Below are 26,923 nucleotides of genomic sequence, written 5' to 3' on the forward strand. Positions count from 1 at the left end.
ATATACTTTTTGTATGTGTTTTTCACTGTGTGATACAATTTTTTGTTTTGGGCAGCGGTCTTGCGCCCACCATTTCCACATTATTTTAGCTAAAGTATTTCTGGCTATCTTAAGTAGCAGCACCCCTAATATATATATATATATATATATATATATATATATATATATATATATATATATATATATATATATATATATATATATATATATATATATATATATATATATATATATCACTTGTTTTAGGAGAAGCACAAATATATATTTTACCTCATATATACAGTACAACCCAAAAGTTTGGACACACCTTCTCATTCAAAGAGTTTTCTTTATTTTCATGACTATGAAAATTGTAGATTCACACTGAAGGCATCAAAACTATGAATTAACACATGTGGAATTATAAATAACAAAAAAGTGTGAAACAACTGAAAATATATTTCATATTCTAGGTTCTTCAAAGTAGCCACCTTTTGCAGCAGACACATCTCTAGAACTATTAAGAGGAGACTGTGTGAATCAGGCCTTCATGGTGGAATATCTGCTAGGAAACCACTGCTAAAGAAAGGCAACAAGCAGAAGAGACTTGTTTGGGATAAAGAACACAAGGAATGGACATTAGACCAGTGGAAATCTGTGCTTTGGTCTGATGAGTCCAAACTTGAGATCTTTGGTTCCAACCCCCGTGTCTTTGTGCGACGCAGAAAAGGTGAACGGATGGACTCTACATGCCTAGTTCCCACCGTGAAGCATGGAGGAGGTGTGATGGTGCTTTGCTGGTGACACTGTTGGGGATTTAATCAAAATTGAAGGCATACTGAACCAGCATGGCTACCACAGCATCTTGCAGCGGCATGCTATTCCATCCGGTTTGCGTTTAGTTGGACCATCATTTATTTTTCAACAGGACAATAACCCCAAACACACCTCCATGCTGTGTAAGGGCTATTTGACCAATAAGGAGAGTGATAAAAGGTGGCTACTTTGAAGAACCTAGAATATGAAATATATTTTCAGTTGTTTCACACTTTTTTGTTATGTATAATTCCACATGTGTTAATTCATAGTTTTGATGCCTTCAGTGTGAATCTACAATTTTCATTGTCATGAAAATAAAGAAAACTCTTTGAATGAGAAGGTGTGTCCAAACTTTTGGTCTGTACTGTAGGTGTAGCGGTCCTGTATCACAAGCTTTCTCTAGAATATCAGTCCCCATGTACTCAACAGGTCATGTTTTCAGGATTTTCTTGCACAGGTTCTTTAAATCAATGGCTTGGTACTTACAGCTACAGTATGTTATCAAAGGGAATTTGTCAAAACACTGCCTTTTGGAGGAACTTGAGGGATGGGTTTGGGAAAACAGCCTTAGAAAGTCCTGAGGAATTTCCACACTGCGAGTTCAGTTGAATTTCATGCCTTATAATGACTGCACTGTAAAAACTTGCTAAGATAGGGTATGATATCTACCAGAGTTGGACCTCTACAAGCTTAGTCTCAAAACCTCCGGGTCTCAGCTCTCAGTCCGCTCCCTCCCACACATATCTTTATTTCATTCACCCAGAATTCAGACTACTTACTCAGCTAGACCCAGGATGGTCTCCGCCTTGTACTGGCTGTCTGTTGAGAACCTGTGCACATCCACTCCTTTTCCCAGGCCCTGCAGAATATGTGCCTGGGTGAAGTCCACCAACCTCTCATTATAGTAGTGTAGTTGCTCAATCAGGGGAACCAGTTCTATGGGCCAGTTGCAGCTGGCATAATCAGACACATACTTGGTAACCATCTTGATAAGCATGTTTGGGTCCGACTGAAAAAGACAGTACATTTTGGTTAGGACAGTGCATGGTAGAAACAAGAACATGTACTGATCGGTAAAAAGGATTTTTTATTTTTTTTAAATAAAAAAAAAAAGCTGAATGGGTACAGATTTAAAAGCTAGAAAATGCTAAATTCTCAAATGCTTTATGCCAATTGCCCCTTTAAGTAATACAGTTTCTGACATTTAATAGGAAGATACAACCACCACCTCACAACACAAAAAGAAAGGGCCTTTAATCCTGAGGGAACAAGTCTTCTGACAGAGGCAAGGTACGCCATGGTCTAAAAAGGTCCAAGCCAGGTGGACCCCACTTCTTAGAGAGCGGCCAAAGCTGCCCTACCAAATACTTGGTATGGGGCTCTCCTAAAGACAAACCCCTCCAATTCAGGAGAGGCAAAAGACCAAAAGGTCACAGAATCTCCCTCGACAGTCAGGCAGGCCCCACAATGACATGCACCCTTTGTATCTGTTCAAACCTACAAAAAAAGTATGTCACGTCTAAGTGCTTGTGAATGATCGTATTCTCTCTGGAGGAAAACAGCCAGAGGAAATGTAGCAGATCCGGAGACTAATTATAACAGGCACAAGCCCCTTTTACTTAAGAGAAAGTTGCTGAGTGTTCTATATGCTGTGTCTGCGACAGACATGGCACAGACAACATTTTAGTGGGAAATTAATGATCCAAGTTCCTCTGCCCGCCTGCCAACCCCCCTCCCCCTTTAGCGGAGTGTGGGAGGGAAGAAATCTGTTCAGTTTCTGTTTGAGTAGTGCACATAGTGGAATTATTGCACAATCAGTGAGAAGGATGTGAGCTGCCTGCTGAGAGATCACATCCTGAGCACCAGGTTCAAGTTGGTGGTGATCTACAGCAGTTTTCTACATGGAAAGCTGCTGCAATCCCTTTATTAATTAGCTGCAGGTGCTGTGCCAAGTTTTATTTCACTCACAAATGTAAACTGGCACTGGTGGCATAGACAGACCTAAAGACAGTTCAATACGCTTTGTTAATGTGGTGCACGGCACCTGTGCTGGTTTCCTGGACCATTATAATGACACATAAAGCTTAGTTAATTCCCCAGTCATGGTCTTAAATCCAAAATTCAGCCAGTTTTGTTTTTACATTTTGGATACAGTAGGAAAGAGTTGTCATCATGTTTTATCTTTCTGTGGCTCAATTGCAGAGACTTTGTCTCCCTTCCTGTCACTGTGACAGCAAAACAAGAAATTACCATCTTTGGGACAGGGCAACGGAAACAGTTAAAAAAAAAAAAAAAAAGAAGAACCAGTGGCCCAGATTCAAGAAGCAATTGCACCTGTGTAACCATAGGTTACGCAGCGCAATTGCTTACTTGCTCTGGCGTTTATGAATGCTCCTGATTCAGGAACATCGTAACGCCGACTGCAGCCTAAAATCTGCGTGGCATAAGGCTCTTATGCCACGCAGATTTTAGGCTGCATTCTTGCGTTGACCGCTAGGGGGCGCTCCCATTGTGATCAGCGTATAGTATGCAAATTGCATACTAACACCGATTCACAATTGTTGCGCGGGCCCTGCGTACGCAAGTTACGTCGTTTCTGTATGGCGTGCTTAGCGTAAGGCTGCTCCTGCTAATAGCAGGCGCAGCCAATGCTAAGGATACCCGTCGTTCCCGCGTCGCAACGTTCGAATTTTATGTCGTTTGCGTAAGTGAATCGTGAATGGCGCTGGACGCCATTCACGTTCACTTTGAAGCAAATGACGTCCTTGCGACGTCATTTGCCGCAATGCACGTCGGGAAAGTTTCCCGACGGAGCATGCACTTTACGATCGGCGCGGGAACGCACCTAATTTAAATGATTCCCGCCCCCGGCGGGATCATTTACATTGCGCGCGCTTACATTGCCGGCGCGCCCTCGCAATTTACGGAGCTACTGCTCCGTGAATCGAGGGCAACGGCGCAAATTTGCGGGGGCGCAGGGCAAAATCGTTGCCCTGTGCCTCCGCAAAAAAAGAGCAAATCTCTTTGAATCTGGGCCACTGTCTTTTGTTCTTCTTTCTCACTCTACCATCAAAAAAACCTGACAGAGAATCCAATCCTTCCTAAATAAAAAAATAAAAAAATGAGCAGCAGCTGGGCTTTTAAAGCAGAGGTCAGAGTAGTGAACATCAGTTTCTAAAACACCATAAAACAAACAATAAATTACAATGCAGGATAGCTGTGTACACTACAGATTATGCTTGAATAAAAAAAGTATTCATTTTTTTTTTTTTTTTTACTATTTGTATTACATTCCATTGAAATCAAACATCAAAAAAGTATACCTAACATTACCCCAGATGTCCAAAGATCCTGCTCCACACGGGTAATCAAGACATCAAGGGAAACAGAGGAAGAACACTTCACTGTATCTAATGCAGTAATTACCAGATGCATGAAAGCCTTGTAACCTACAGCACATTCCATACAACATAGCAGCTGTAAAAATGTTTTAATTGGCCACAAAGAATCAAGTAATGATGATTTTTAGCCACTTCACACAACTTTAATCTCCAATGGCCTTTGACATTTAGCTGTAAACCTTGGTAGCATGAAGGATATGAGTAATAATAAGATAACTGCGCCATGCTGTGCTCATATCATGTCAATAGCTGTATTATTTGGCCCATGAAAAATTTTAAAATATTGTAGCATTATCTACAAGATACTGATATATAATATTATTTTTATGCAAAATTTGTATACAAGATTTCATTATACTACTTTCACCCTTGGCTAATTCCCAATCTCCGTGATTGTCTTCTACCAATAACAATCACGAGTAACTAAGAAAAACACATAGGTAACCTTTCTTAAAAATAAAGAATAATGGATGAAAAATCAACTACAGTAACACCTTGGATTACAAGCATAATTCGCTCTAAAAGAATGCTTGTAATCCAAAGCACTCATATCAAAGCAAGTTGCCCCATAGGACATATAAAAAAAAAAACTGATACTCCGTTCCACATCCACTGCTTGTCTATGCAGTACTGCATGTGGCCAGAGATGCAAGGGGCGCTGAAAACACTAGGAAACACTCAGAGACCACTCAGTAACGGAGGGTTTCCAAGCATCATCGGTGCCCCCGCAGCTCTGGCCAAATGTAGTACTGCACACCCCAGAAGCTTGAATCCTGCTCGTCCTGTGAGATAACGCTCGCAAAGCGAGCCGGCTCGTAAACCGGGTTACTCGCAATCCGAGGTTCTACTATATACGATTTGCAGTGTTATAGTAAGTGTGTGTAACCCCACTAGAGTATCAAACTTTTTTTTTTTTTTTTTAACACAGACATCAGTTCTATATTAGGGAAAGTATTTATGATGACATCACACTTATAGATTTAACACCAAGTCCCAGCTCTCACTTTTCTTCCCCAATCATGTTCTATAAACACGGCAAATTACGTAGGTACTAAGTCATGCAGGGATTCCTCAAAGTAATACCACAGAAATACCTGCAAGATTGCATTATTACCCTTTAACTGACATATGTAAACCTTTATACATGTTATCTTCTTGGGAGGGAGGGGAGAGTTCTCACTCTCTATGTATTTAATAAGGTTTTATCTCACGGGGGAGTCCATTATACCAACTATGATGATTACTTTCATGATCGCTTACCTGTGTGACCACAAACCGCATATAAAAGATAAAGATGCCAGTTTTCTGTTCGGGAAAGTATACTATAATGGTATCAATCACGGTTTTCTAATATAATTTTCTAAAAGCCATCAAACATAAGGGAGATTTGCATGCTTCTTAAAGCAGGCCTAGTATAAAATATATTAACAAATATATTTTATACTAGGCCTGCTTTAACAATAACAATAACATAACAATGTTAAGAACATGCATGCTAAGTAATATGTAATGGCAACACTTAAAGCTCCAACGACATTTAATATATATTGTTTTTAAACGTTTCATAAGTTTATTATATTGCCATTTAACACTCATGTCTTTGGACCAATTTGTAATAGAAAAAACAAACTTATATAATTAATTCCTGGCCATTGTCATCTTGCTGGTGCACATGCGACGCCCACCAGCATGCACCGTCCATTCTCGCGCATGCAGAGTAATGTCACGTAGCGGCACTGTAAAGTATACAGGTTGCCATAACAATGGGCGTCGGAAGTGCCCGCCCCGTTGTTATGGCAACGTAGCCCTCGGCGCTGCCCACTGACTCCTGGGAAATGATCACACACATCGTCCAGGAGCAGTTGCGAGTGGAGGCGTTGAGGGAAGTGATGTAAGGAGCTGCGGTGAGGAAGGGGATGACCACATAGCAACAGGCATGAAAAGGTAAGTAAAAAATAAATCTTTAAATATTTATTTTTTTAGATTATTTCCTGCAAAGTAATGCTTTTTTTAATTTATTTTTTATGGGTGGAACTCCGCTTTAAAAAGCAATCCTTTGCTACAGTGCCTTGGCTGAAATTATGTCATCATTCTGTTGCAAGCAAGAACAAGCATTTTCTAAGTTTTTTTTTTTTCCCTATGATCTCATATACTCCAAACATTATAACTTTGAAAAGCCGAAGGCTACAACAGGGGCTGATCGATGTCAAACATTTATAAACACAGCCAGAACTGCAACATAGAGAGAGACAGTGACTCCACCCACAACCATGGTAAACACCTTTTTCCTCCAGATCTTTAAAGGGAGGCACCTCCCTAGCACACCTCAGTTGTCTCAGAGAACCTCCGGCCCCGGGTGGAACACAAACACATACGTTAGTCACAGCATGGTACATTAAACCAATAGGGCGGGTCGTTGCTGTCCTGAAAGACTTCTGGAAAACAAGTTACTGTAAGTCTAACTTGAATTTTCTCAAGGCGTCTTTCAGGACAGCACCTTGAGAGGATAACCGAGACTTACCACCTTAAGGCGGGACAACAGCCTGTAGGACCTTTCTGCCGAATGTCTGGTCACTGGCAGATGTGAGGTCCAGTCTGTAATGCCGTACAAACGTGCAGAAGCTTGACCACGTCGCTGCTTTGCAGATTTGCTCAGGGGTGGCACCAGCTCGCTCTGCCCATGTGGCTGCAAGGGCTCTTGTTGAATGAGCACAGATTCCCACTGGTGGCACCATATTTGCGTGAGTAGGCTTCTCGAATGGATAACTTCAACCATCTAGCCAAGGTACCTTTTGAAGCTTAGCAACCCTTTTTGTTGCCCCCAACCTGAACAAATAAAGAGTCTGTGCGTTTGAAGCTCTGTTATTTTAAGATAGCATAACAAAGTCCTTCTTACATCTAACATATGAAAAAAAGTTTCTTTCTCCCCTGAGGGATTTGCACAGAAAGTAGGCAGCACAAGTCAGAGTCAGGACGCCCACTAACACACAACTCCTTTCTCTATCTGCAACGTAGAGAGCGTCCTGACTCTCCTGTAGTTCAAGGAAGGGGGCAAGCACGACACTCCACACCAGGGAGAAAGCCTTGCATTACGGTGTGTAGTTACAGACAGAAGAACAGGAAGTGAGGATTTCTCAGAAGAAATAAGGACATTTAACAGCAAAATCGAAGGATGAGCTAAGTGAAGGAGGACTGCACTAAGGTAAAGGAAGCTATTTAGGGGGGAAAAAATTGTACCTTTACAACCCCATTAATTCTATCAACTATTTATACTTGATTCTTGAAAGTAGGTATGTAAATTGGGACAGGCTGGTAAGGACCCCACTGCATAACTTCACCCAGGGGCCCATGATACCATTAGGACAGCCCTGCTCACAGTGTCAGAAATCTTACACAACAGATACCAGAGATCCACTGCTATGTGTCAAGAGGAATTTCGGACAAAAGGTTCATTTTTGGGGTACAGCACAATTAACATTTCTAGATTTGCCCTAAACTATAGCAAATCTTCATCTTTTTAATGCAGATGTTTTGCAAAAAAAGTGTTTATGTTACTGCCGGGTGAATAACAATTAATATGTTGAAAAATATGAATCAACCCAGGACTCACTTTGTCACCTGAACTCTGCTATAGGGAAGGATCAACCAACCTAATCTCTGATCATTCTTATATACTCCTCAAAACAATATGGTTTACCCCATCCAAAAGCAACATTTTAGTTATCGGTGCAGCGGACAATAGAATCTGTAGGACCAACTGTAGCCAAACACTAAGGGTGACATCACTCTCACTCCAATGTGACAATGCTTGGGACTTGCAGTTGCTTATGGACCTGAGCACTGCACATAGGATGGGTTAAAGTACCGTATTTATCGGCGTATACCGGGCACTTTTTTCCCATGAAAATAGGGGGACAATCACGGGTGCGCGCTATACGCCAAGTGTACCTTGGGCTCGGAGGGGAGGGAGGGGGACGAGCGCTGCCGAAATAAACGAGCCGTCTCTCCTGTTTACTCGGCTCCAACGTCACACACACAGTCCCGCTTCCGCCACCGGCATTGGACCAGTGTTCCATCAATCACAGGAGCTGGTCCAATGCCGATGGCGGAGGCGGGACTGTGTATGTGACTGCCACCAAATGAACAGGATGACCAGAGATGACGGCTCGGTGACTCCACGAGAGAAGGTGAGGCTGCAAATGGGCACATAGGCTGCATCTAGGCAAATAAAACTTAGGGGCACATAGACTGGAGCTGGGCACATAGGCTGCATTTAAACTGGAGCTGGGCACATAGGCTGCATTTAGGCTGGAGCTGGGCACATAGGCTGCATTTAGGCTGGAGCTGGGCACATAGGCTGCATTTAGGCTGGAGATGGGGCACATAGGCTGCATTTAGGCTGGAGCTGGGCACATAGGCTGCATTTAGGCTGGAGCTGGGCACATAGGCTGCATTTAGGCTGGAGATGGGGCACATAGGCTGCATTTAGGCTGGAGCTGGGCACATAGGCTGCATTTAGGCTGGAGATGGGGCACATAGGCTGCATTTAGGCTCCATTCACACCTAGGTGTTTTAACGCCTGAAGCCCGACGCTATTGCAGCCTGAAATACGCTGGAGGGGTGATTTAACATTGTTCTCTATGGAGATGGTTCACATCTCCACGCCGAAAACGCCGTACACCTGAAGCTCAAAACAAGTCCCTGACCCTTTTTTTCAGGCGGCTTCAGCGTAATTTGTCGCGGCAAATCGCGGTACAAAATGCTGCGCTAAGGTGTGAATGCAGCCTTAGGCTGGAGATGGGGCACATAGGCTGCATGTAGGCTGGAGATGGGGCACATAGGCTGCATTTATGGACACTGACCACAAAATTTAAAAAACTGTTTTTTTTCCCTGAAACTTCCCTCTGAAATTGGGGTGCACGTTATACGCCGATAAATACGGTAATTGTGAAGACTTTTTTTTTTTTTATTAAAAAAACATGTTATACTTACCTCCTCTCTGCAGCGATTTTGCACAGAGCAGCCCGAATCCTCCTCCTCTCAGGTCCCTCTTGGCTGCTTCTGGCCCCTCCCTCCTGCCGAGTGCCCCCACAGCAAGCAGGTGGCGCATAGGGGCATTACAAAGACTCGTCCGGAATGGGTATGTTTACAGTGTCTCTAAATCATAATACAAAGCGTCTGATCTATGTACTATGGAATGAAGAATGATGGATGATATTTACTTGTGTCAGTTTCAAATAGCAACTTGAGATTCTTTGGGGAAAATGGCCACAACTGTGTGTATCCTACAGCATTTTTTCTTCACACAATCCATTTAGGTTACTCAAGTTTTCTTTAAACCGATTACCTCCACACTAAGATATTAAATATTTCTGACACATTTTACATGTAGTGAAGAAGGGGCATGACCTCTCCAGCAGTAAATCGATAGTGGTCGTTTTTTAATAAACACAGAGGCAGTGTGCAATGTTCCATTATAAATGTAGAGAGAGGAAAGTGCAAGCTATCATCAAAGTGAAAATGAAATTAACAGCTTGCAGAATATGACTAGGAATGTCATCTACATTTTACCATGGAAAACATTACGGCTTCACCTCCAATACCCCAGCCCAGCATATTCCTACACACTAAATTTGAGGCTCATCTTTTTCACACTTTCCACCTGTGACACGTCTCCTATGTTCTTTGTTATTTTTTCTCTTTCCACAAGTCTTCGGTTTCCTTTGTGCGTATGGCACCGTGCAGATTCCAAAACGTAATGGCTGTGTTGGAAAAATCTGTTTTAGTTAGCAACATCGCCAAAGAAGCTTTAACAAGAATGGGTGCTTCGTCCATGCATGTCAAAGCAACGGGTTCACTTTGAAGTGGTTGTAAGCCCTTACATATACTCAGTGAAATGACAGGCCTTAGATGATACACAGAGATGAAACAAATCCTCCTATATAAGTTTTACACGTTTATCTGCAGCCCTGTCTTCTCTATATCCGATCAAAGTGCTGAATTATAAAGCTTGTCTGACAGCTCAGAGAAGGGTGGGGGGGTGGGGAGCTGAAGTCACACTCTGCAGAGCCCAGTGAGAAGAGCTCTGAGAGTTGATTGGAAGGAAGTGACATGATCCCATTCACACAGCACACAGGAACAAAGCTGAGGCTGTCAATCAGCTGGATGTACCTCCCCTGTCACCTTTTTCTCTTGGTGTCAGGAAAACTTGGCAGAAGTGATTTGTGCTGATAGCAGATAGCTGATAGCAGAGGAATGGAGCATAAGACAGAAATTATATTTAGTGCTCTTAATTGAGACACACTACAGAACAATATGCTTTGTTCATATTTCATGTCTGAGGTTTACAACAACTTTAATGTACATCTCCACAACAAGACTTACCATATATACTCAAGTATAAGCCAAGTTTTTCAGCCCTGTTTTTAGGGCTGAAAATACCCCCCTCGGCTTATACTTGAGTCAGTGTACCTGAAGGGCCGCGAGTGTCATTGTTTAAAAGTCGTGGCTTCCCCCTGGTCCCTTCCATGATAGGCATTTCCCAGCAGACACTGTGTTCAGTCTATCACAGATGTCCTCTCATCCTCGGACTCGGTTTCCCAGAAGACACTGTGTTCAGTGTTACGCCAATCACGGACGTCTTTTCATCCTCGGACAAGAGAACATCCGTGATAGGCAGAACACTGAACACAGTGTCTGCTGGGAAACCAAGTCCGAGGATGAGAAGATGTCCGTGATAGGCTGCTGGGAAACGCTCATCACAGAACGGGACCAGGAGGAGACCGCAACTTTTAAACAATGAGTAGACGCCCGCAGCCTTTAAAAGTTTCAGGTACACTGACTCGGTCACAGGGAGGCTGCAATGGGCACAGTGCGGTAGCAATAGGCACAGTGGCTATGGGCACAGTGAGGTGGCAATGGGCACGGTGAGGCGTGCAAATGGGCATTGTTGACCCTTTTTTCCACTTACAGTGGCTGCTGAATTCTCACCCTAGGCTTATACTCGAGTCAATACGTTTTCACAGTTTTTTGGGGTAAAATTAGGTACCTCGGCTTATACTCGAGTATATACAGTACTTACTTTTGTCACTGCTGATGATCAACTTAGCCAATAATTAAAGCTAAACACCTGTTTCAACTATCAATCTCTGGGGTCATAGCTCACACAGAGTTATAAAGTCTCCTGTGAAAGCACTGACTGGCCCAACGCTAAAACATGGTTGAGTGAAATGCTCCTCCATAAGAGAAGTACTGGGTATTCCTTTGTGTCCCAGTGCTGCAAAGAGGGAGGGAGCGAGTGACAAAAAAGATAAGTGGGGGGCTGAAAGCAAACCGTGGATTTTTTTTCCGACGGATTGTTTGCTCAAACTTGTCTTGCATACAGTCACACAAATGTTGTCGTAAATTCCGAACGTCAAGAACGCGGTCACGTACAACACTACGATGAGCCGAGAAAAATTAAGTTCAATGATTCGGAGAATGCGTCAAATTGATTCCGATCATGCATAGGATTTTTGTGCATCGTAATTGCATACAGACGATCGGAATTTCCGACATGAACTTTTGTTGTCGGAAACATTGAGAACCAGCTCTCAAACATCTGTTGTCGGATTAGTGAAAATAAGCAATATTGTCATGTAATGTGTATTATACACGATCTCCTGCCTGCAAAGGTAATCTCTATTGACTTTAAATTTGAAGTAAACCCAAAACATTTGTTTTAGCTTTGGATAGTATGGGGAAGGATTGGATCCTCTGTCACTTGGTGTCTCCTCTGGGATGATTTCCTCCGATTTCCTGTTCTGCTGACACTTGTCACCCGGGAACAGAACGTGTGGAGATACAAACACATACATCAATACATAATAACCCTTACTTTGGAAGTATGGGGAAAGGTTAGAACATATGTCACCTACTTTTGCTGCCTGTGAACCCGTGGGAGATTTCCACTTACTTCCTGTCCCATTTATTGGTAACATGGGGGACTACAAGTGAGTTAAAAACAGCAATTAAAAGGTGGCAGAGGCTCTAACTATTCCCAATTCTGCTCAAAACTTTAAAAAAAATAAAAAAGTTTTAGGTTGACTTTTTACTTTATACAAAGTCTAAGGACACAGCTTACGTGCCCATAGGCTCTGATATTTATCTTGGTATTTTATCCTTTGTACCTCTTTAAAGTTGCTGCCTCTGCATCTAATGAGTGTCCTGGGATATGTGCTGACAAAACAGCAGTGCAGTGTGTTTGCTAGTTCCAAGAACTTCCTTATAGTAGAACATTAAAAAAATGCTAAGCGGTAGAGTTTTTTGTCGTGAACACCATCTAAAAAAGTCAGGTGAAAGAATGATTCAACTTCCCTGCACATGCATGAAAGTTACATCATTGGTGGCCGTGCAATGGCCGAAGTGGGAATAAACCAGGCTGTAAGAAGCAGAAGGCAAGAAGGCGGCAAGCGACAGATAGGCGACTGGGATTATAGAGCAGTCAGTGCTGGAGGAGGACAGATCCAGAGTTGAAGAATATGTAAACCCCAATATGTGCCGCCATGTACTTTTTTATGAAAAAGTATTCTGCTCTCTTTGTATTGCTTCCTTTGTGTGAAAACCCTGGTGTTCCTGTCAGTGCATCCTCCTTCCTATTTTTACCTGACCACACTAAGCAGGAGAACACATCTATGCTGGGAGCTCAGCCTGCACTCCTTCAATGATCAAGCTTATCCCGACAACCCCCTCCCACCCCGCACAGCTGAGAAGTTCAGTGTGCTGCCGCTTCTCCTTCCCCAGCTCTTATATAGTTGAGAACACAGGAATTGTAATCACTTCTAAAAAAAAAGGGAAAACAAATGTATAATGGTTTGTATATCTATACACAAATGGCTGGATTCACGTAGGGCGGCTTATTTTTGAGCCGGCGTCACGTATCGTATTTACGATACGCCGCCGTAAGTCAGAGAGGCAAGTGCTGTATTCACAAAGCACTTGCCTTCTAAGTTACGGTGGTGTAGCGTAAATGGGCCGACGTAAGCGCACCTAATTCAAATTGTGAAGAGGTGGGCGTGTTTTATGTAAATAAACCATGACCCGACGTGATTGACGTTTTTTAACGAACGGCGCATGCGCCGTCCGTGGACATATCCCAGTGTGCATTGCTCCAAAGTACGCCGCAAGGACTTATTGGTTTTGATGTGAACGTAAATTACGTCCAGCCCCATTCACGGACGACTTACGCAAACGACGTAAAATTTGACGCGAGAACAAAGTCCATACTTAACATTGGCTAGGCCAGCTATTCGTTCGACTAACTTTACGCCTGAAAACGCCTTACATAAACGGTGTATCTTTACTGCGACGGGCAAACGTACGTTCGTGAATAGGCGTTCTCACTGATTTACTCATTCTAGGCGTAAATCAGCGTTCACGCCCCTAGCGGCCGGCGGAACTAGACAGCTAAGATATGACGGCGCAGGCAGTCGTATCTTAGCTACATTTAAGTGTATCTCAATTTGAGAATACACTTAAATGTACGACGGCTTAGATTCCGAGTTACGACGGCGTATCTACTGATACGCCGGCTTAACTCTTTGTGAATCTAGCTAAAAATGTTTTACCTTTCATTTCTATTTTAAACTGAATGGATTGTTTTTCAAGGTGACGGTTTACAATAATTTTAAGTCTGCCATAATAGATATACATGTTATGCATATTTGCAAGAGCTATCGATCTTTGGTCAAGTAACTGTTCTGTTGTAATTTTGAGCTCACTGCTACCTCACTCACAAAAACTAGACCATAAAAACGAGGGAACACAGCACAGAGACACAGGACAACTACTGAATTTCACAAGGGCACGGCTAACAATCTGTTGAATCTGATTACAAGGGTTGGAAGAAATCTCTGGTCATTCAGGATAGAACAAAAATGTATGTGCTGATTTTACCTGTAGCGTGGAACTGTCCTTTATGGCTTGCTCACACCATAGTGCACATAACTCTAAAGACATGCTGGTAGGTTAATCAGATTCTGTCTAAATTGGCCCAAGCGCATTGGGACCCTTCGGGGTAAGACCGCGCTATATCAAGATACCTCTCAACTCAACTTAACAAGCATCATGACTGCATTACAATGCACAATACCACAATTCAAAGTAAACTACTGTAGATGTGCAAGGCAAAATGAATTGCACCCCAGCACACATCTTCTGCATCACAAAGGTGCATATGGTCTGTGCATTGTACTGCCCGGTGCTGACAAATCCATTTGCAGAATCTATGTTTCCATGCAGCCCACTGATAGCCCAATCATTTTCAGTGGGCTGTCTAATCCATCGTGCCACCTCAGGGTACAAAAACACATGCATTGTAGTGAATTGCATTATGGTGTGAACCTTTAAAGGGACTATAAAACATTTTTTTTTTAAAGGTGTTTACACAAAATAATTGTGTGAAGATTCATTTAAATGATTCCAAAACTCCCTGTTTACTCATTTATTCAGCACATGACTGGGTGTTTCCAGTGAATCATCACACACTTGGTGGTGTGTACATTCTCTACTTAAAGCAGGGTTCCGGGCATCATTTTCTTTTTTTTGCAATTTCAATTACATTATTATGAATATTCATTAAAATATATTAATAAAGCATGATCGGTACATAAACAGTTGCAAAAACGTACCGGATATCATCTCAGGGATCTTGTGGCCGTTTCCATTATGAAACCCAGTTCATGTTTCTTTCTGGACTTTTCGAAAGAGGTGCATGCTGGGAATTTTAGGCACAGTAATGCCCAGAGACTCCTGGGAAATGAGTGTCATCATTTCCAAGAAGGCAATGGGGTCTTAGGACAGGACGTTCTATCACCTTGGACTAGGAACTAGGCAGATTACAAAATCTTCTTAGTAACAGCCATATAGAAAAGTAAGTATTTTATTTTTTCACATTAAAGGCAAGCTGTTCATAAAAAGTTTGTTTTTAGGGTGGAACTCCACTTTAAGTAAATCAGACTCACTGTCACCTTGACAATACAGGGCAAATTACAGTATCTCTGCAAAGACCACCCTACCCCGACCCTCATATACTCACCTTGCCTGTGCCCCTGTGCAACATCTTCCCCCAGCTAAGTCCACACTGAACTCAGCAGTGTCAGTGTAGACATCATTTGGCTAGTGACATCACTGAAACATAAAAAATCTGATGGCACAAAAAAAGACAGAGGGCCATATTCTCAAACAAGATACACCGGCGTAAATCGAATTTCCCGCCGGCGTATCATTGTTTTGTATTCACAAAACAAGATACGCCGGATTTAGGCTAGGATCTGACTAGTGTAAGTCACTTACACTGTCGGATCTTAAATGTAATTCGCCGCCGGCCGCCAGGTGGCGTTTACGTTCAGGTCTCATTTGTTTATGCAAATGAGCCTGATACGCCGATTCCCGAACGAATTTGCGTCGCGTAACCGTCGCTTACATTGTTTGCGTAAGCGCAAGGTTACCCTTGCTATATTCGGGTACGTCGTTTTACTAAGTTGCTCTTGAATACGACTTTACGTCAATGACGCACACGTCGGCGTCATTGACGTTTTCTGTCGAGAACTGGAGCATGCGCACTGGGCTATTTTAAGCCCGGCGCATGCGCAGTTCGAGCGGCACGGGGGCACTCTTAATTTAAATACAAGCCGCCCCCTTGGAATTACGCGGGGATACGCCGGGCCAATTACACTACACCGCCCCAAACTACGGAGCAAGTGTTTGGGGAATACAGCACTTGCTCCTGTAAGTTGGGGCGGCGTAGTGTAAATGGCTTACGCTACGCCCGCCTCAAATCTACGAGAATCTGGCCCATTAACTTTTTTGCTCGAGTACAGATCTATGTTTGTCCCAAGCATGTTTGACTGTCTTACTAAATCTGCTGTAAGTTTATTCCAAGCATCAACATCCCTTTTCAGTAAAATACTTTGTTAGGCTCCATGCACACTGGGCTTAAAAAATGGCAGTTCCCTTCGTAAAAAAAGGCGCTCATATAGAGCATTGTTTGTACAACGTTTAGAGGAGTTTTGCAGAACACAAACCTTCTGTAGAAGCAGCAATTTTTAATCAGTGTGCATGGAGCCTAAGATTAGTTTTGAACTTTCCTCCAGGTAGTTAGTGGTCATGTCCCCGTGTTCTTGATTTTGGTTTTGTATTGAAAAAAAAATGCCCTCCTACACCTTACTTCCCCCCTGATGTATTTAAAGGTCCCAATCACGTCTACCCTTTCTCTTCTTTCCTCCAGACTGTACATATTAAGTTAATTCAATCACTCTCAATATGTTTTATACTCTAAACCAGTGGTTCTCAACCCTGTCCTCAAGTACCCCCAACAGGCCTTGTTTGCAGGTTTTCCTTTATTTTGCACGGGTGCTTTAAATCAAAGTCAATAGCTTGGTATTTTGGACAGCTATTTTATCTAGTGCTAGTTCACACCAGACACAGTTCCGTTCTGTGCACTTTTTTTCTGCACTCTTGGGCACTGTGATAAGCACTAATGGGCACTGATACCTTTGTGAAGAGCACTGCTTTGGAAGACCAAATGCAGCCTTCTCACGCTCCTGCAGGGTGTGTCTCTCCTCACATAGAGTTGGGGACGGATACAGATGCGTTCCAGTTGCTACATTTGCCTTGATTCAAAGCCCTGCACAGGTATATTGTATATATGCACTGCACCTCCCAGCCCTCCTGTGTGTGGATGAGTCTTTTTTATTCCTTAATGTTTTCATAAATTAAGATGTCCAATAATGCATCCATACTGACGAGAGAACACTGGGCAGGAACCTATGATCAGCTCCTCCCATCCTGTATACGCTCACTAGCTACACATGAACAGTGTCCATCCCCGAAAGTGATGTCACTTGCCTTCAATAATCACACCCACTTGCTGCTCTTATGCCGCGTACACGCGACCGTTTTTCGGGTTGTAAAAAATTAAGTTTTTTTTATGTCATTAAAAACGATCCGAAATGCTAGAGCATTTTTTTTTTGTCATGATCGTGTGTAGGCAAGGCCGTTTTAACAATCGGGTTGAAAAAAACGTTGTTTTTTCTAGACCATTAAACATGTCATTTTTTACGACCCGAAAAATGGTCGTGTGTACGCGGCTTAAGACTCGCAAGGAAGAGGGATTGAAGTCATGTGACAGGCACTGGATACTGCAAAATAAAGGTAGAAAAACTGGAATGTCACTGTGTTTTGGAAGGGACTGTGGGCGGGCCTCCTACCCACAGATTATGGCCCAGAAGAGACTGGAGACCTGGGGACAAGCTGGCATTGAGATAATGTAATGTAATGCTACATCCCTTCTACCCCCCCCCCCCCTTGTTGCTGTGTGTAATTGTGTTGGTAAATGGCACATAGACAATGGTCTGGACTGGAGACATCTCTCCGCAGGGGATGTGTATTGAGGGGCTGCCTTTTTACCATAATCCCTTTATGTGTATCTGTAGTCTGTTTCAATGTACAAGTGTTCAGTTCCCATTGGTTGTTCCTTGTCCCCTACCCCCTCTCCTCTATGACAAAGCTAAGGGGAGTGTCCCTAACTGTGTGTAAAAGTATACATCTTGTATTTAATAAACAGTTTATGCTCTGCATGTTTAACCCTCAACACCTGTGTGGATTGTCTTGTGATTGAGGGGTTAAAAGCTGTTTATGGTGAATCTGCAGGCTGCGCGTGCGTTTGGAGAACAGGAGACACAGGTCTGGTGGATGTGCCCACCTGGGGTATGCGAGATCCGTCACATGGTATATTTTCCATTTTGAGGCATAAGGCTGATCTTGACTTACATTAATGACTACAGGGGAGAATTTAAGTATTCAGCTTTACTTCCACTTTAAAAATCAAGTCAGAGATACATTTTTTTTAGTTTTGGATAGAGTGGGAAGGGATTATAACCCCCATCAGTTTTTAATGCTGTCTGTGTCCCCATTATGGAGATTCACCCTCTCTTTTTTTTCCTGTTTACCAATATCATTGAAAGTAAAAGAAAATCCCCCAATTTTAAATTGTCCCCAGAAAAGTCATAGAGGGGAAATCTTCCAATGGGGACACTAGTTCTGCTGAGCTGGGGGTCCACAAGAAATTCCATTAAGTTGCAGAGATTTCCTCACTTCCTGTTTGGGCAATGGGTCAGAAAGTGAAGGGAAATCTCCGCTATGGGACACAGATGGTGAAAATAATCCTTCCTTACTCTATTCAAAATGAAAAGAAAAGTTTTGCCTATAGTTCTACTTTAAGGAAGTTACATTTGGCTGGATCTGAGAAGATCGGGGAGGATGTGCCCAACATATTGCGTAGTAACATTAATGCATTGCTGGCCTTTTAATGTGAATCCCTGGAAAAGGGAGTAAAAGGTGGTCAAACGGGGGGGGGGGGGGCAGGGGGCTTACGAAAAGCTTAAGGAAATATTGTCACTTTGCCCTGCATAGGCAAGATGACTGTCTACTTCAAGTGCCACCTTATGACAAATGAACAGTACACATTTTAACCGCTTAGCGACTGCCCACCGTAAATTTACTGTGGCAGGGAGGCTGCTCTGCGCTAGGTCACATATCTGGTACGTGATATAACAGTACCGGGTCTGTGGCATGTGCCACCGATGACCCACTCTCACTGTGACTGGACACAGCGGAAGCCAATCAGCGGGTCCACAGGGACCAGCCAATCAGTTAGGAGAAAGGCAGAACAGTGCTCTGGCAGAACTCACTGATCATTCAGGAGAAAGGAATAATGGTGGACTGCCTATGTAAACAAGGCAGATTCCCGTTCTGTGATAGGGGAATGTGCTGATCCTGTGTTCCTGTTATGAAGAAACATGGATCTTTACATTCCCTCAGTCAAAGCACCCCCCCCCCCCAACAGTTGGCAATCACTCCCAGGGAACACATTTAACCCTTTGCTAGCCCCTGATGTTAACCCCTTCCCTGTCAGTGGTACAATAAAAGTGCATATGTTATAGCACCGATCACTGTATTAGTGTCACTGGTCCCCAAAAAAGTGTCAGTTAGGTGTCCGATTTGTCCTTCACAATATCACAGTCCCGCTATCAGTCGCTGATTGCTGCAATTACTAGTAAAGAGGGAAACAAAAAAATATATACCATAGTTTGTAGACACTATGGCCCAGATCCACAAAGATCTGCCTATCTTTAGGCAGGCATAGCATATCTCAGATACACTACACCGCCGTAACTTACAGCGTACTTTCCGTATCCAGAAAGAATTTTCGCCGTAAGTTACGGCGGCGTAGTGTAAATGTGTCGGTGTAAGGGCGCGCAATTCAAATGACTAACATGTGGGTGTGTTTTATGTCAGTTCAACTTGACCCCACGTAAATGATGTTTTTTTTTAACGGCGCATGCCCCTTCCGTGGGGGTATCCCAGTGCGCATGCTCGAAATCACGTCGCAAACAGTCAATGCTTTTGACGTGAACATAATTTACGCAAGGCCCTATTCGCGAGCGTTTTGCGCAAACAACGGAAAATTTGACGCTATCCCGACGTCCATACTTAACATTGCGTACGCCTCATAGACCCAGGGGTAACGTTACGCCGAAAAAAGCCTTACGTAAACAACGTAAAAAAAATGCCCCGGGCGGACGTACGTTTGAGGATCGGCGTATCTAGCTAATTTGCATACTATACGCGGAAATAAACGGAAGCGCCACCTAGCGGCCAGCGTAAATATGCACCCAAGATCTGACGGCGTACTAAGACGTACCTCAGTCGGATCGAGCCCATATTCAGTCGTATCTTGTTTTGTGGATACAAAACAAAGATATGACGGGGCATCTTAGAACTTACGTGGCGTATCAATAGATACGCCGGCGTAAGTTCTTTGTGGATCTGGGCCTATAACTTTTGTGCAAACCAAACAATAAACATGCATTGGGATTATTTTTTACCAGAAATATGTAGCAGAATACATAAATTGATGAAGAAATTAGATTGTTTACATTTTTTATTGGAAATGTTTTATAGCAGAAAATTGTTGGTCTTTTTTTGTGTTTATAGCGCAAAAAATAAAAACTGCATAGGTGATCAAAAACCACCAAATCAAAGCTCTATTTGTAGGGGGAAAAGGACATAATTTTCTTTGGATACAGTGTCACCTTACTTTACTTTCCATGCACAAATGACAGGTTTGCTTTAATTTTCAACTTATCTTGTTATGCCCTGTTTACAGAAATAGCTATTGACATGGCACCTGCCCTGGATATTATGTACAGCTGACAGCTATGTCACTGATATTACTGTAGACAGACATTTTATTCATTGCCAGACTGTTTTTAAACCACCTATAAATATGTATAAGTATTATCCCTGAAAAAAAAAAAAAATATCTATCTTCCATATCAAACACCAAAAATAGGACCTTCTCATACACAAGGTAACATTTTTCTATCACCGTCAGAAATGACTGCAGCTATCAAATAATAAATCTCTAGAGGAAAACACATCACACTAATGGCATATGACATCTGGCTAAAAAGAAAACAAATATACTGTACACACATATATATGTAACCATGAGCTACTAATGCTAACCAGCAAAAGGCACAGCTATACTAAATTAAATATTGGAATGACCCAACTGTACAGTCATGGTCTTGAAGAATACCAAAACATATAAGACATAGGACATAAAAAGTTGTAAAAATAGATACAACATATAGAACAAGGCAGACGGTCAAGGGTAGGAGGAGGTAGAAGGACGGAGGGGAAAAAAGAACCTTGGGGCATGGGAAATCCGCCTAATTTTCTGAACACACAGGAGATGTTCAGCGAGTGGGTGTTATCATTAATACAGAGCGATCAGAATATATCAGGAAATGGATGGGGTATCCATGGTGCCAAACTTTTTATAAACTATTCATGGATTACCCCAGTATGGACATCAGGTTTTCATTGGTTAGGTACAAATATTCTTTGTTCTTGAATTGGGTTATAGTTGGGTAATTGGACCACTATGTTTTAGCCTGAGTCTACTTACTGTGGCTGCTGTAAAGATAAAAGTGAGAATTGATATGTCATGCTGGTTTCAACAAATAAGTTTGTCATGGATATGCAATAGTCTGGCAGCTTACCTGTTTCCATCTGTCCATTAAGAGGCCTGACTCTGTTCTGGTTACCTTCTTATCTCCTCTACTTCCTGTATGGCCCCACCCAGGCCATCCCAGGAAGTCTATATTAACTGTTGCACTACAGGCCTGCAGTGCTGTTCAACAGTGTTGTTTGCTTAAGTTCCTGTCTGCAGTGTGCTACTATTATCTTCCTGTGTACCGTTTTTGGCTCGTCCCTGACTTCTCCTGTTTGCCTGTGCCCTTGACCCTTTGCCTGTCCCTCGGTTACCCTAGTCTGCCTGTTGCCCTGACCTTGGCTTATCCATCACTACCGTTTGTCCTGCTTGCTGCTTCCCCTCGCTCTCTGTGGAGTGTGACCTAGGGGATCCCAGGGGTCGCGACCTGGATCCAGCTGAGGCGAAGGCCATCCTCACCACTAGAGGCTCTGGTGAACACAAATCTGGGTCTTAGACTCCGCGCCCTGGGCGATCTTGGGTTCACGCTTCCTCTCTGATAGCAGCAGTCGGCTATAGGGTTCACTACCCTGTGGTGCATCCCTGACCCCAACGGGTGCACTTGTCATCTGGCCACAGGTGACCTGACACAGTTAAGGTGGACCTTATGAATTTTTGCATATGCCCCAGCCTAATACTGTGTATACAAGTTGATAAACATTAATCCAGAGGCATTTCGTTTTCAGACAATGTCACCATCTGTTTGAGGGTACCTATCTTGCAAAATAATCTAAAACATCAGTCTCATATATATTGTGACAATACTTAGCCTACCTCTGAGAAACCATAAACGCAAAGTTTTACCACGCATGGTAGTGTAGTGTTGACTCCAGGAGAGAGCTGTGTGCTGCATGTTTAAGTGCATCACAATGTTTTTCTTTATTCGAAGCGCCACAGAGAAATACACATTCACGTCACTACAATGCAGCACATGCTTTGAGCTCCTGTGCAGAGACATGCTGTGAAATCCAGCTTGGTGCGGAAATATGCAGACATGGTGCATTTTTCTACACTGCAACACACCACACATCAAACCAGCATTGTGGTGTGAACGAGGTACATAGAAAACATTTTTGTTTGCCATGCAGGTCACTGCAGATAGTGTGAACAAGCCCATATGCTTTTCAATTTTTTGGGAGGTCAGAGGTGGCATCTACATAAAATTGCAAATGCATGCAACTAAAAGCTCTGTTTTCAACATACGTTGAAACAGATCAGTTTTGCTAGATAACTTGAAAATGTGTCGGGGATCCTCTTTTACTAATGTATATACAGTGGCAAAAAAGTATGTGAACCCCTTGGAAGTAACTGATTTTCTGTTGCAATGTGCCATAAAATGTGATCTGATTCTCATTACAGAAATAGACAAACACAATGTGCTTAAGTTGATAACACACAAACAATAAAAGTGACTTTATTGAACACAGTTCACAGTGTTGGAGGGAAAAGCAAGGGAACACTTGGAGTTAATAACTGGTCACACCGCCTGTGACAGCAAATAACTTCAAGCAAGGGCTTTTTGTAACTCTGGATGAGACCTGCACAACGTTCAGGAGTAATTTTTGACCATTCCACTTTACAAAACTGCTTCAGCTCAAACAAAATTGTAGTATGTCTGGTGTAAACGGCTCTCTTGAGGTTGTTCCACATCATCTCTATGGGGTAAAGGTGTGGGCAACTCCAAAAGGCACATTTTCTTTTTCTAAAGCCACATTATGGTGGATTTATTTCAACGTTAATGCCGCGCACACAAGATCAGCATTTCTGATGGAAAAAGTCAGACTGACTTTTTCCAACGGATATTCCAATCGTGTGTAGCCCCATCTGAGTTTTTTCATCGGAAATTCCGATGAATTCCATCAGAGTTTAGATATAGAACATGTTCTATTTTTCTCCAATGAAATCCTGTTGGAATTCCGATGTGATTAGGCTGGGCAAAAGCCTGATCGTGTGTACGTGGCATTAGGGTCATTGTCCTGTTGCATCACCAAACTTCTACTAACCTTCAGTTGGTAGACAGCCATCTTGACATTATCTTGTAGGATATTTTTGTGAACTTGGGATTTCCCCCCCCCCCCCCCCCCCCCAGAGAATGGCAGGTGGTCCAGGCCCTGAAGCAACAATGCACTCTTAAATTATGATGTTCCCCCCACCTTGCTTTACCATTGGGATGATGTTTTGATGTTGGTAAGCTGTGACCCTTTGGCACCATACATAATGCTGAGTATTCTTCCCGAACAACTTGTGTTGAATCAAAGGATGCCCAATCTTTTGAAGAGCAAGGGCCACTTAAAGCGGGGGTTCACCCCAAAAAAAAATGTAACATTACATTCAGCCGAGTTGTCACAATGACAATCGGCTGTTTTTTTTTTATTCTATCCCCGTACATACCATATTTTCACCGCCGCTTCCGGGTATGTCTTCTGCGGGACTGGGCGTTCCTATTTGATTGACAGGCTTCTGACCGTCGCATACTGCGCATCACGAGTTGCCGAAAGAAGCTGAACGTCGATGCGCAGGCGCCATATAGAGCCGACTCGCAGTCCGGCTTCTTTCGGCAACTCGTGACGCTCTGTATGCGCCGGTCGGAAGGATGTCAATCAATTAGGAACGCCCAGTCCCGCAGAAGACATACCCGGAAACGGCGGTGAAAATACGGTATGTACGGGGATAAAATAAAAAAAACGTAATGTAATGTTAAAAAAAATTTTTTGGGTGAACCCCCGATTTAAGCGACTTGGTAACAGGTCACGGGCCACAATGAGCGGAGTGGGTGGATGGCATGTCTGTGTCTGCTCTGCATATGCAGAGCAGACACAGACGCATTCCACTATACTCCTTTTTTTAGAAGATCGTATTAGAGGTAGGGCATAAGCCGGTTTATGTCTGCTACTACTTAGAGATGAACGGAGGGTCCAATTGGTCGGACTGTCACACTGACCATGTGAAAGGGGCCCAAAGCTGCTTTCACACTGATGCACTGCGGTTTAACCACACCACAGGTGCAACACAGTGTACCTTTGGCTTTCCTGCACTTTGCAATAGACTTCTATTATATTCTGCAGATTTGGTGCACTTTCAGAAAGCTCACCAAACTCGCAGGTAATAACATTAGCTCATCATCAGAAACAATACAGATCTCTCAGCAGCTCAGCCCACCCTGCACCCCCTCCAAGTGACCTGTTCTGTGTTTACATAACATTTAAAGGCTGGAAAATTCAGGATCAGGGTGAGTTGAGCTACTGAGAAAACATCAGAGTTTCTGATCTAAACTTTGAGGATGAATTGCTTCACAGTACCTGCAGATACGGTGGTCAGGGGAGGTCTTAATTTAAAGCTCATTTACTGCCTGTTATGAATATGTAAATAACCAAATGTCCTTAGCCTGGCCACAGGTTCACTTTAAGGTGAATACAAACACTACATAAAAAAATAACAGCAAATTAATGGACAAACAAGGACAAAACAAAGTTACTTTAGGATGGAAACCTACTTTTGTACAATGTCCCTACAAACAGATACAAGTTAGTTTGCTTCCGGCATCCTTTTACAAACAAAAATGAAAGGATCTCACAGCAAGAAACTGTGTTAGCAAACACATGGAAGGATTAAGTCTTGCTGTGTTCAGGGGCTGAGAAGAGCTAAATTGAGATATGGCTGTCCGGAGCACTTTGATTACACCAAATCTTTAAATGACATGCCACAAAGCCTGAGCCCTCTACGTGATTTGCAACCTGCTACAGCACAATCATGAGCCAAAAACATTTACAGATGCCAATTACAGCAGATGAAATACTTATCTTCTCAGTCTGATATGAGCATTTAAAAGCATTTGGTTAAGGTGTTAGGTACTGAATGACAGCTTAAAAAGAGAACACTTTCCCCCGTCTAAATAGAAAATGTTTGCTATTAAAAGTTTCGGATTGTCGCCCATTTTTGTTGTTTATCACAGCGGCGCACTGTTCCAGGCATTCAACGGTGACACAAAAGGTTATATTCTGCTACTTTTTATTTTACATACTTGAAATAACAATGCTTCCTCTCTGCTGCACTAACTGCATATTTAAAATGATTTCAAAGAAAAAAAAAAGAATAAAAACAAACACATTACAAAATACTTCAATGCCACCAGTTGGGGTTTTGTATTGTCTGGTGTGCAAATAAAGTTGCTTTTTATTATTTTCAGGCATACATTATGTGTTTTTTCCTTATTTGTCTTGCATGTACTTCTATTTTTGTGTGCTGGAACTGATGGGATAAAAAAGAATTTAAAAGAACAAAATTGACGATAATAGTACCTGGGCATTTGAGCTGAATTACATGGATAAGTATTTAGAAAAGTACTAGATTACAGGTATTAGATTAATGATGTCTTTATCTATAGGTCAACACAGGAATAAATGCTACCTACCAGGAAACTCACAATCTGGCCACTTAATGGTTTTAAAGCAGAGATCCACATTTAAAAGTGGCAGTAAATATTAAAAAAGTCAGTATTTTATTTTTTTGTACCTGTATTGTGTTGGCTACATTTTCCCAGCTACATTAAAAATAAGAACTTCAGAATAACATAACATTTAAACAAAGATAAGAAATATCTTGTGATATTAAACGCACTACTTAAAACCTAGTCCATCGCTAGACATATGTGAAATATAATAAATCCAACAATTCTATGCAATTATATACAATGGGCCGGATTCAGATACAATGGCGTATCTGTCCGGCCCACGTAACGTATCTCCGATACGTTACGCCACTCTAACTTTGGGAGCAAGTTCTTTATTCAGAAAGAACTTGCGCCCTTAGTTACGGCGTAAGGCCGCGTAATTCAAATGGGGATGTAGGGGGTGTGTTTTATTTAAATGTGTCTTGACCCCGCGTTTTTTACGTTTTGTTTGAACGGCGCATGCGCCGTCCGTAAAATATCCCAGTGTGCATTGCTCTAAATGACGTCGCAAGGACGTCATTGCTTTCGACGTGAACGTAAATTACATCCAGCCGTATTCGCGAACGACCTACGCAAATGACGTAAAATTTCAAAACTCGGCGCGGGAACGACAGCCATACTTAACATTAGCTACCCCTCATATAGCAGGGGTAACTATGCGCCGGAAAAAGCCAAACGCAAACGACGTAAAAAAAAAGTGCCGGGCGGTCGTTCGTTTCTGAATCGGCGTAAATCCTCATTTGCATATTCCTCGCGTAAAAATACGGAAGCGCCACCTAAGACACTTACACCTGTCGGATCTTAGGCATATCTATGCGTAACTGATTCTCTGAATCAGTCGCATAGATTCGACCAGCGGAACTCAGAGATACGACGGCGTATCAGGAGATAGGCCGTCGTATCTCTTTCTGAATCTGGCCCAATGTGTCTTAAAGTAATTCAATCTATTATCCAAAAATAAATAAAAAAGTTTTCTGTAAAACACTCACATAAGGTGAAAATATGTCAGCGTCCTAGCCGCTGCAACCTATGCCCGAAAGCGGGAGCAAATACCTGGATTACTGCTCCCTCCTCCCCCCTGAAAGGTGCCAAATGTGACACGGGGGGGGGGGGGGATTCCGAAAAGCGGAAGTTCCATTATAGTGGATTCTAAATGTACAAAATTCCAGCTAAATT

At 42.6% G+C, this 26,923-nt stretch overlaps 1 protein-coding gene across 1 annotated transcript in view; it reads right to left on the minus strand.

Annotated features, from left to right (window-relative positions):
• The window catches only part of NBAS (NBAS subunit of NRZ tethering complex), a 975,710-nt gene that overhangs the window by 361,257 nt on the left and 587,530 nt on the right, over positions 1–26,923 (minus strand). The window contains exon 41 of the mRNA XM_040348578.1: positions 1,578–1,807. Within this exon, the coding sequence (XP_040204512.1) occupies positions 1,578–1,807 (230 nt within the window). The remainder of the gene's footprint in view (positions 1–1,577; positions 1,808–26,923) is intronic.

This window comes from Rana temporaria, chromosome 4, assembly GCF_905171775.1.
Source record: "Rana temporaria chromosome 4, aRanTem1.1, whole genome shotgun sequence".
NCBI lineage: Eukaryota > Metazoa > Chordata > Amphibia > Anura > Ranidae > Rana > Rana temporaria.